At 37.1% G+C, this 12,236-nt stretch overlaps 1 protein-coding gene across 2 annotated transcripts in view; it reads right to left on the reverse strand.

The window, feature by feature from the left end:
* Nucleotides 1-11,251, reverse strand: part of LOC146393898 (protein diaphanous homolog 3-like) — a 158,154-nt gene extending 146,903 nt beyond the window's left edge. For both annotated transcript variants that reach the window (XM_084936855.1, XM_084936850.1), the window contains exons 1-5: nucleotides 10,705-11,251; nucleotides 6,545-6,577; nucleotides 6,025-6,207; nucleotides 5,619-5,723; nucleotides 175-305 (exon numbers count right to left, since the gene is read on the reverse strand). In XM_084936855.1, the coding sequence (XP_084792981.1) occupies nucleotides 175-305; nucleotides 5,619-5,723; nucleotides 6,025-6,207; nucleotides 6,545-6,577; nucleotides 10,705-10,818 (566 nt within the window). In that variant the 5' untranslated portion in view covers nucleotides 10,819-11,251. The remainder of the gene's footprint in view (nucleotides 1-174; nucleotides 306-5,618; nucleotides 5,724-6,024; nucleotides 6,208-6,544; nucleotides 6,578-10,704) is intronic.
* Between the last annotated feature and the right edge of the window lie 985 nt (nucleotides 11,252-12,236).

Here is a 12,236-nt window from a genome sequence, read left to right on the forward strand (position 1 = left end):
GTAATAGACCTTACAGAGGAGAAAATAAGAGACAGAAATACTACATAAAGAAAGGTATATAATCTGGTGTCCCCATACAGTGTACTGTCAAATAATAAACTACCAGAGACAAGAGAGGGGAATTAAATCTAAAGAGGGCAAGTCCACTTTTAGTGTCAGAATCTTGTACCATACCTGACGGGGTTGCTGGTAAGGGACACTCGCAGTGAGTCTAGACAGGAAAACAGACGTTCATCCATGACCCCTGACTTCAGCTCACTAAGGAATTCCTGGGGAGAAATCTGATGGCTGCTTCTCAAGCTGCCCTGTAAAATGAAAAGAAAGGAAGAAGAAATCATTTAAATACAGCCTTGCAAATTCTGCCAAGTAAAAATTAAAAGTTTGTTTGTTTTTGTTTAAATTGCCCAGTTTTTACCTGACTTTTGACCAATCCTAAAGCATTTAGCTTTATTCCCATGCTTGCTCATTTTAATGTACCTCTAAAAAGTTCCCACGTTACACACACACACACACACACACACCTTACATGTCCATACACAAATCTAGTCTACGGTATTTCTGAATGGAAATGTTTTAAAATGTATAAGATTTCAAAACTATCAACAACACAACAACCAAAATTACTGAAAGACCTTAATTATTAACTTTATATATTTAGAATTCATGCAACTTGGGGGGGGGGGAGAGCTATACCAAGAATTTCCTTTTCATAGCCTGACAAGACACTAGGGTTACTACTAAGTGGGGCTTACTACTGCTGTTGTAAAGACTTAAAGCTAAACTTACTTTTTGTAACGTTCTTGATTGATCAAAGACCTCAGATATCACCATCTATCACTATCTGAAGGAATATGTAATCCCTAATCCCAACAGGCTGGCAAAAAAAAAGAAATATATCCAGTCTGTTTCTCACCTCACACCTCTTCTATAAAGCCCTACTCTATAGAAATATGTACAGAAAGGCCTCTTTAATCTGAAAAACAATACAAATATATTTACTTTTCAAAACTTTTCAACTTGATAAAACCTGTCATTTTTATTCAAAGAATGTATCGTATAGCCCAATAAATAGAAGCTTGTTACATATATAGAAAAGTCAAAGGTATACAAGCTTTTGAAATGACAGCCAGAAAAGTATAGCTTTAGCTCATGTGATACTGATTGTTGAGTAGCTTGTTGTCCTGATTGAACTCTGGGAAAACATTTTATTTGGCATGTGTTCCACGTTCAATTGGACTTCACAACATGGCTCATGCTCATCACCACAAAACACATCAAAGCACTCCACTCATTTCAGATAGTAGTCCTATGAATCTATCACTCGCACAACATCAGAACCCTCCAGTGTTGTTACCACGGCTAAAACATGTCATTTCTGCTCCGCTTACAAATTGGTTCTTGATTGCAAGCATCATCAGCTTAGTCCGACTCCCACTTTGTATGTCTCTTGCTCGGTGCTGAGTTAAGTCGAATGGTGGTGGCAATTTCACAAAAACAAACCACTGCCTGGCTGCACAACAGACCATCAAGCATACAGAAAGTGTCTGCCTCCCTCTCTTTTCCTCTTCAAGCCCAATGATCAACTGCCTCTCCCATCCTGGTGAGAAATGATGATGACTAGGCAGTTTGTTTTTCAGGATCTCTTGGGCTTTCAGCAGCAAGAGGAAAGTATGATTGCTGCTCTTGGTAGAAACAGGCCCGGGTCCTTCTGGTGTTTCTTATCAAAGGAACATTCGTGGCACCCTGTTTGCCCAGTGACAGCAAGTCCATCCACATAACATGGATAGACTCCAGATGCATTAAAAGCTTCATGTTAAAATGTGGACTTGGAGCATAACACATGATTTTCTTTTAATAATCATTTCAACTGAGGTTATAGACAAAATGGACCAGTGAGTCACTGTTTAGTGTTTTTTTTTTTTAATACTGCCTGATTAGAGTTCTAAGGTTGGTCAGGGATGTACTCCACTCTTGAAACCTTCACAGAAAATACATTTTGGAAGACACCCACCTGAATTTCAAAGAGACTTGACCCAAAGCTAGTGTGTACAGGAGAAGGATTATGTGCACTCATAATGTACCATTTATGTGAGCATTGTATTAACATACAATAGACCAGGGGTGTCAAAGACATTTTAGTTAAAAGGCCACATACAGCCCAATTTGATCTTGAAGTGAGACAGACCAGTTTATTAAAAAAAAATTAAAAAGCATAATAACATACCCTTCCTTTAATGTAGAAGCACAGGTAAGGTCTGAAAATGTTAATGAACCATTCATTTACAAAACTTTTACAAAAAAGCCTAAGATGTCATATTAAATATGCACTACAGATTGGAGTGAGACTATGCACAAAATTTTAGAGCTAAACTCATTTATCTTTACACATCATTATTAAAACAGCCTGATAAGATCTGCATATACTTTCTGTACACATTCACTCCATGGTAGTAATACTCTGACCACTTCACCTAGAACAGCAGTGCGATTTATTAAACTATTTAAGATATAACAAATTCCCTGATATTTTTACACTTTGCATGGGTGGGTGGTATAGTTTCAAAATTATATCACAATATTTCAAGAAAATTTGCAATAATCATATTTCAGACGAAAGGAAAAAAGATAGCGGGTAGCAACATTTATTAATTCAAGTAAATGAACAGCATTTTCTATCCACCTTTGCCAATGAGCTACTGTCACTGATGAGACACAATCTAAATCAAAGTGCTAATCTACTGAAACAACTTTCCAGCAGCAGAAGCATCGTAGTGCAACATTAGTGGCACACAGCATTATATCAAATGACATAGTAAAAAAGCAAATGTAAGCACTAACATAGTGCAGCCCAAGTAGCGTACCCGTATAGCATGACTGCTTAAAACTTTAATTTAACACTACAGTAACTAAAGCAAATTATTCATGTAACTCTGCAGGAACTTCACAATACTGTCAGATAAGAAAACTGAAAAAGAGTTTCGACCTGGGATGTTTGTGTTATTTTGGGTCAAGTTTTCTAACCAGCTGCTTAATATCTTGCTTTACCACTGTGCAACAACAACAATAATTTCCACCCAAGCTTGGCACTTCCTGTCATTAAGGAGTGCAACTAGCGAGCGGAAGTATCAGTTCTTGGTTGAGTAATTTGTTTACTTTAGGGTTGCACCAGTTGCCAATATAAAATGGTGAAACAAATTCGTGTTGTTTCTACCTTTAGCACAATTGTTTTAAAATTTGCAAAGTGTTTGCATTGCTCTTTACTGAAGGTTGTTGAACTAGCTGCTTATTTTTGTTAATGGTATTAAGTTGTTAGCAGAGACCGACATGCTAACATGCTCTCAGACAAACCATGACTCACAACTTCTAGGTATATGATATGGCAAAGCCCTACTGCACATGGACCCATTAGTAGGTCAATTCTAGCCCCCGCCTGCATGTTTGAGGCCCACGCAGTAGACTTTTGTGTGCTAAACCATGTGCTATATTTTCAAATTAGAAACAATACACATGGATTTTGGATAAACCCTTTTACACAGATTCTGACCATTTGTCAGGTCTTAACATAAATTTTCCCCATGCTCAGCTTCAGTTGATCGAGGAGTCATATTTTTGAAGATTCTTTGAAAGCAATTTAAGGCAAGGCAAAACTCAATTTCCTGCACAGCAGGGGCATTGCACATAAATAAAAACACAATGTCAAAGGTCAGCAATTATTTTTTGTGACAACATACAAGGAAATTGTTTCTCTCCAAGGCTATCTCCAAATTCACAGACTAGAAAAGCAAGTGGCATACATCGGTTTAAAAATTAAAGGTTAATTGGCAAAACAGCAACATGACTGAGAAGGTCGCGTTGTTGTTGTTATTTTGATGGCACATTAAACAAGCAAAAGCAAAACAAGAAAACATCAAGTTCCTTTGTGTAAAAAGTAAAAACATTTTTGTTGATATATACTTCACCTTGCTTAGTGTTTTAAACTCAGTGACACCACATTTCCTCAGAAATGTTGACCTTTTTCTCAGAACTTCTCTCCAAAAGCACATAATGAACCACTTCTTAAGTAAATGCAGAGTATTATAAATCTGCTCTCTTAAAGAAATGTATTTCAGTGTTTTTTGGTTGGTGCCCACATTTTTTTTACCATGCAGGTATGAAAGGTAACAAATGCAGGCCAGTCACCATGGTAACTAGAGACAGGGATAGACAGCCTAAGGCAAACTTGAAGGGATGTCTGGTTATAACAAATATAATAAATTTCATACTTCTTTGCAACACATGATGGCAACTTAACCAGAAAACCTGTAGTTATCAAATATGAATAGGCCTTACTGTTCATAATGTCAATTATTTGTTTTTTTCCCCCCTACCCATTTCTTCAGCTAATACATTAACTTTTAAGAAGTGCAAAAGACAAGTACAATGTCTGAATACCAGGAAGTTCTTTTTTTTTTAGCTTTTTCATGTAAGAAAAATGATATATTGATGCTTTACAATAACTTGTGGAAGCTTAAAATATTTATATCCTTTAATATCCTGTACCTCATACGGTATGCTACATACTGTGATCCATCAACAATAATATGACTGTCACAGAAATAACTTGTTTTCCTATTTCCCAGTCACTCTTTATTACCTGCAGTAAATGTTTGCTATAATCATAAAATAAAATGAATCCACCTCCATGTCTGGGCCAAAAAACAAAAACACAACAAGAATAATGCAGATATGCAAAGAGCTCATTCACCTCTGCTGCTCACTAAACAGAGCGCGTGCCTATGTAGAAAGCGAGACGTTGCACTCCTCTTCAAAGATTTTTGACAATGTATTTTTGGTCTTAAGTGGTATAAAAAATAAATAAATACATTTTATTTTAACATTAACTGAGCTGTTTGTTCACAACAACAATGTTAACTTAAGTGTCATGATAACTGCTGTGAGTGAGAGAGATGCTGAGTACTCAAGGCAAGTATATCCTTCTACATTTAAAGAACACAATTAAACAGGTGCCAAAAACTGAAAACCAGTGAACAAGTATTCTAATATTTAGCCCTAAAATTCAAGCTACATTCACCCGCACCATTTAAAGCAGGATTTTCCACTTTTGTTCTTAAAAGATTTCCATCCACATAAAAATGCAAAAAATATGTCACATGCTGTCAAAAGTGTTGGTCATATACCTCTAACTGCAGAAAAGCTGGCCGATCAAAGGCCTATAAACAATACCATGGGTCATAGTCTTCTGTTTAAAAAGGAGATAAATGCACGCACATGTGATGTTGCATGACACAATCATTTTCCAAGTTCAAATTTGATACAGAAACAGTTTCAAAAGCTTCATTTTCTGTGATTTCAAACTCCAAAAAGGCCAAAACGCACAGAAAAAGCGATGTTTACCAAAACACGTGTGGATGGTACCTCACATTACCAAAACTGAACCAGTTACCTTCCACTCAAAAAAGTTAGAAAGTATGAAAATCAAACTTCTTCAGGCTGCTAGACACTGCTAATTAAAAGCATCAACAACACGTTTCAATGCAAACATTCAACCACATAAATATAAAATGTCAGTTAATTTAAACTCAAAATAGGTGAAATATTTTAAATATTTAAGAACTTACAGTTTTAGAGGCAGTTGATATATACTGAATGACCATTTCTTTCTTTGTGTTGAGGTCTTTTTCTCTCAAAGGAGTCTTTTTGTCCTCATTCAAGTTCATGTCTTCCTAAAAAAGAAAAGAGAAAAAAACTACAACATTACCGTGGCCAAAATTTGATGTTGTTTTTGAATGCATAACCGACTCTGGAAGACATTAGCATTCTGCACTGTTTCTAGGGTCAGCAACCAAATATCAGCTGCTTTGTGGCCATGATCATAAAATTACTGAACTAAAATGAAAGTTTGAAAAATATCATCACTTGTGTTAAATTGATTATTTGTCTTTTTGAATATCTTTATCACTTAGTCCCTGGTAGCACTTTGTTTTAATGAAATGTGAAAATGTTGTACAAAAAGTAAGAACACACCATCATCTTTTCAAAAAGAGCCAAGATCTCCTTTTCTGAGTTTATCTTTGACGATAGTTCCTCAAAATGATGTGAGGTGGAGGATGAAGAACTGGACCAGTCATTTGCATTGTGCTTAGATTGTGTCAAGGGTGGGCGCTCCTTTTTACTACCGGGAATCCGAATACTGGCAAATCTGTCCAGCTGTAGAAAGAAAGAAAGCACAATTAAAAATAGAAAAAATTACTCCAGACTTGGAGTCAAGTTTAGATGATTATGAGCACATTTAAATGGTTAGTAGTCAAGCAGAATAAAAAAAACAGTTATTAATAAACTAGAATGCAATGCTAGTAATATGAAACAAACTACAAACAAGACGTCTGTCCTATGATGTTAATGGATCCAATGCCTGACTGTTTTGATTTTGTTAATGATGCTCAAAATAAGCAGAAGCAGTGACCTCAAGTAAGGTGACGTTAGATGTTGCAGAGATCAATGACAAAAAGCACACACAGAAGCATATCAGTTTGTCAAAGCTTACCACATCATCTGTGATGTTTCTAAAGGGTAAGTGCTATAAGTGGGGAGCAAAAAGAAACAAATCAGGATACACAAAGCAAAAGCACCAAATATTCTAACAAACACTTCTGGAGCACATTTGTACATTCAGGCTTCAAGAATTTGCTTCATTTCAGTTAAACACACATGCCCCATTCTTTGCAGCATACAGCATAATCTAAAAAGAATACAGACAGTGAAATGTCTGTATTGATTTGTCCCTACTCTGTTACACTTATTTTGACATTCAAAGAGTTACAATGGTGTTTTACATTCACATTCAATTAAAAAAAATGCTTCTTTAAATGGAGTGGACAGTACGACTCCACAAAACATCAACACCAGTCCAACAACTGGCAGGGAGGTCTGCATACTCATGCACATAATAGAAGTTTCTGTTTAATGTTGTTTAACTGTTGTGTCCTTGGGCATGACACTTCAACCGTTGGCTACTGGTGGTGGTCAGAGGGCCCGGCGGCGCCAGTGTCCGGCAGACTCGCCTCTGTCAGTGCGCCCCAGGGCAGCTGTGGCTACAATGTAGCTTGCCATCACCAGTGTGTGAATGGGTGAATGAATGTAGTGTAAAGCGCTTTGGGGTCCTTAGGGACTAAGTAAAGCACTATACAAATACAGGCCATTTACCATTTAATGAATGATCCAAAAATATCAGGAAGATGCACTTATTTCTTCTGTCAATTAAATCAGCAAAGACTCGCTGCCTTTAATAGAACTGGCCTGACTATGTGTTTTCCTTCCCAAATGTCCATGGTGTGCCAGATATACAGCTGATATAAATAAATTAATTTATTTATTATAGCACATGTCCCAGAAACCTGCATCACCAAGTACCAAACATGACATTTTTGACAAAGTTGCCTCTAGGCAAAACTGTTTACCATTTGCCAGTGTTAGAATATTTGCATGTGTGTGGGTTATTAATTTTGGCAGGACTTTTTTATGTTGTTATCAAGTTTTTACATGGTCACCATATAAAACAACATTTCTATCACAAATGAACTGCTACATGGAGCCTGACCAATACAAATTTTAAGACCTATTCCAAAACAGATATTTGACTATTTAAAAATTCAATATACTGCTGTTTTTTTTCTTTCAGCCACACAAAACCAATTTCCTTAACACCTGTTACATGTAGTCATCTATGAGGTCTTTCTCAAAAATATTATTTTCCAATTTAATTAAATAACAACGGTAATCACTTTATCATTTTAGTTCTACCTCTGCTGGAATATGATAGGAACTGGCCAAAAAGCCACACAACAAAATAACTACCAATTAAAAACTATATAAAGGACATTTCCGTGATGAAAGAAGAACTTGCCAAACACGGTAATTACTGATAAAGTAAAATTCATTATGGCCACAGCAATTCCAGTCCTTCAGTTAGTCCATTTGGAAAAAAAAAAAAAAAAAAGGGCAAAAAGGCATCTCACAACTACATTAACACACTGATCTGACATGTTTCCACCAGATATAAAGTGCTTTTTGAACAATCTTTGGGAGAGTACGCACCATGGATAAAGCACATTTACCAGCAGACAAACATTTCAGTTAACTCATTAAGAAAACTAACATCCTGCATTACAGCTGTGGCAGAGGAGATGGTGGTGACCTCTGCTTTCAAGAGGCAAAAGCAAAGGTCACGAGAAGCTGTAAAAGAAAGCCCAGTAATGCAAGCTGCAGTTTTTCAATACTCGTTTTTACTGGTTAAAAAAAAATACACAGAGATGGAGAAATCTCAAGAAATCCAGATGTTATTCTGACAAGAAGGTGAATCAAGAATAAAACCAGCATGTGTGGGGTGTTATATATAGATGAGGATGGTCTACATTGCTCCCCTTACCATGAGGCATTCAAAAAATGTTGGAGATCCTAGTAAAGCAGGCGTTGGCTTTAAGATGACTTTTGTTTCCACAGCAACAACTCATTCCTTAGGCTTTGTGATACTGCCTCTATTGAAACTGGATGTCATCGAAAAATTCACTAACATGTAGTTAACTCTATCAACTGAAGAAAACCTCGCTTCTTTGGTATTTCCTCTTTAAAAGAAGAGGAAGGCACTCCTAATTTAAAGATCCTGTGAAAGCAACTTGGTGTCTCTCATCCAGACAGACACTAACACTCAGGGATTACTTTGTGTCGGATCATGCCGGAAAGAGCACCCTCCCTGTGTTGCAGATCCTCCTAACTTACAAATTAGGCACTGAAACACTCTTCTAAAAATTACCACCTGAGCCGAGTCACAGCAAAGACATCAAAAGGCCTCATTCCATGTGAGATGAAGTCCACTGAGATTTTACTATGTGATGCTGCACATTTTCTATGAGCAAAGTTACTTATGGAACAAAGAGTTTGGCTAAAACAGAAATGATAAAGTTGTCTTAACATTTCTTAGCAGACCAGGCAATAAAATAAAAGCCTTCTAAATTAGTCTCAGAAAGGTGTCCAACACTTGACTGGACACCTTTGTTTACACCAAACACCTCTGTTTGATGGAAGGAAGATTTGCTGAGAGCTCTTGGTCCCATCTGGCTGGTGCAGTCATTTTAGACTGAATGCAGACCAAGGCTTCCAACACCTTTGTCTTGGATCAAGCAATCTAAAAGAAACCTGGCTGGGGAAAAAGAACAGGCTTTGTCCTCTTGCTTTCCCAACTACATATCCATGAGATCACAGATTCAGCAAGGTCCTGCAGATGGATTCAAAGTACTACAGTCACCTTTAAACAGGCAGGCTCAGACTCAAGTTTTTATGGCATATTTCGAACCACTGAAACTCAATTTCTATCCACTTGTCTAAAGATATCAAGAAATAATATATAACAAAACTAGATTAATTTATGTTAGTAATAAAAATATAAAGAAGTAGCATAGCCTGACTACATCAAATATGTCTAGTAAAGGATTTGGAGGACGGATAGAAACATTGTAGATACTCCATGATTTATTTCTTGAACACCATTTAAAATTCACTTTAATAGGTTTCCTGCATTTATGCTGAATGAGTAGACATTAAATGTTACCGTAGCATGCCAATCAGAATTAGCTACAGTTTTATATAAAGTGACCAGATAACAATGACCATCTCAAGTTACCAGAGACTCTGGTAATGTGTTTGCAACATAATTCTCAAATATTAAATCAATGAGTTAATTTATCAGGTTTTAATTCTTATACACTGTATATAAACATGTTTATGCTTCAAACTCAACTTTCATCCTGCACTGTACACTAATCAAAGAAGGTGAATCTGAATTCCTATTACAGATTGCATTGTCAGATGTTAAACGAACAGGTCATCAGTGGGAGTGGACAGAAACCATTTGAGAAAGACTAAATTTTGCTTCATTTTCCACTGGAGTCTCTGAACAGTGGCCACAGGAACTTGACTTGAGCATGCTTTAAAGAGATCTGTGTCACAAGCAAGTCTCCTATCAGAAAATGAGAAGGGTTTGGGGTTGTTGTTGTTTTTTTTAAATTGCTAGTCTAGCTGTGTAAACAAACAAAAAAAAACATGATTTTGTTTACACAGCTAGACTAGCTGAAGAATAACAACCGACAAATACCAAAGAGACTAAATGCTGTCTTGTTTGTAGGAGGGAATGCATGGATTAGTGTCAGCTAAACCCTGTGCTAATTTTAACCTTTTGATTTCCTACATGCAAAGTCAACAAACACTCAAGGTTATGGCTGTCGAAGAAATTCTACCATATAAAACATTACTTGTGTAGCCTCCTGTGCTTTGTTAACTGTTCGTTTCTTTCAGCCTCCCCAGACATGTAAGCACATTACGAAGGCATGACACATCTTCACCACGAGGTCTAACCGTGGTTGTTTGTCTATCCAAACTGGTCGTTCTGAAAGTAACAGAAAATACCGATCCAAGGTGTCTGCTACATTCCTTATATGAATGGCCATCTACCCGTGTACTGTTCTGTCCACATCAATGTCCTTCTCTGTGGCTGGTTGTATCACAGGGAAAGCATAACTTGAAGCACGGAATGGGGCTTATATAACTGCTTGTGAACACTGAGTGACCATCTATTTGTAGCGTTTATCAAATGCTTTCTGTATCATACCGTTAGAGTAAAACCAAAGCTCGTTTTAGTCTTTTCATACTTACAAATTTTGGTTTGCGGTCTCCGTCATCCGTGTATGACGAAGTGGAGCCCTTCTTCTTTTGAGATTTACTGTCCCGTCCGGTGGTGGATTCAAACCGCTGACTGTAACTCTCCATGATGACCCAGTGACTTCTACACCAGCTGACAGCTACTGAAGACCTAAACCTTTTATTGCATGCAACGTTAGCAGACGATAGAATAGCTAGAGGACCACACAAAGGAAAATGCTTAGCACATAACAACACTACGTCCAAGCGTTTTTAATGTTTTAGTGCTCAGTCTCACCTGTCCGTTTAGCTAGCTAGCCAGGTTTACAATACTATCATTCACCGGTGACTTGACTTAGCGCTAATCCAATTTATTGACTGTCACGTAATGCTCTACTTTCCGTTAACAAAAAAAATGCGCCTTAAACGTAACAATTTTCCCGAATACTTACAAAATTCACCCGAACATTAACTGAAAGCCATACAGTCATTACGAGTTTCAGCAGAAGCGTTAGGTGGGTAAAATTAAGATACTTTTTTTGACAGACCCGCGCAATGATTACGTCAGCTTTCCATGTTTAATCCAACCAATAGCAATCACGGAACCGCAAACGGTAACTCGAGTCACAGTTTAGAGGGAGTTGATTGGCTGCCTGAAGTGTCAGTCAATCCTACTTCAGTTTTAGGGTTGTTCGTTTTATTCAGTCAGTATCTCCCGTAGGTGTGCGATAGGTTTTGTGTGTAGGTCTTACTTGCATCCAAGCTTTTCTCTCTGTATTAGATAGATATATTAGATTTAATTCAGTTTGCCAAGTGACAGTTTTTCTCTTATAGAAATATTAAACAGAAAGTAACAGGCGATAATGACAGGTTGCTTAAATATAATTTCTTAATTAAATGGGTAAAATAACTCAGTATAAATGCACACATATAAATACAATAAAAGAAAGGTCTTTAAATCAGTTTAGTAGGCTACAACCGCCTTTTTTTTTATTTAGTTGGCCAAACCCAGGCTTTATTTTAGTGATGTATGGTCTAGTTTAAATGACCTAATTAGAGGATTAGAAATTAGTGTATCAGAGGGACATCTCAGGTTGAGTGCCTTGGAGACAGAGAGGAAAGGCTGAGATGGTTTAGACTTGCAGAGAAGGGATACTGGATGCACTGGACAAATGATGCTGAAGCTGGAGCTGCGAGGCAGGAGGAAAAGACCAAAGAGAAGATTCATGGATGTAGTAAAAGATAACATGCTGAGATTTGGTGTGACAGAGGAGGATGTTAGAGACAGGGTAGTATGCAGGCAGAGCTGATGGAGTTCCTGTGGCGAACCCTCATAGCTAAGGAAAACATTAGCAATAAAAAAAAAGTAATAATCGTCCACATTTTTCCACATCCTATGATGTAGCATGTCCAGGATCCAAGAAACTGTTTATCTATCATGGAATAAAGTTCAGTCAGAAGTTGATGATCACAGTAAAATGAGGGTGTTTTATATTGTTGCTTGTTTGTCACTTTGATTTCCACTGTAAAAGCAAGCTAAACTCACT

This window comes from Perissodus microlepis, chromosome 1, assembly GCF_051167445.1.
Source record: "Perissodus microlepis isolate ML-2025 ecotype Zambia chromosome 1, ASM5116744v1, whole genome shotgun sequence".
Classification (NCBI taxonomy): domain Eukaryota; kingdom Metazoa; phylum Chordata; class Actinopteri; order Cichliformes; family Cichlidae; genus Perissodus; species Perissodus microlepis.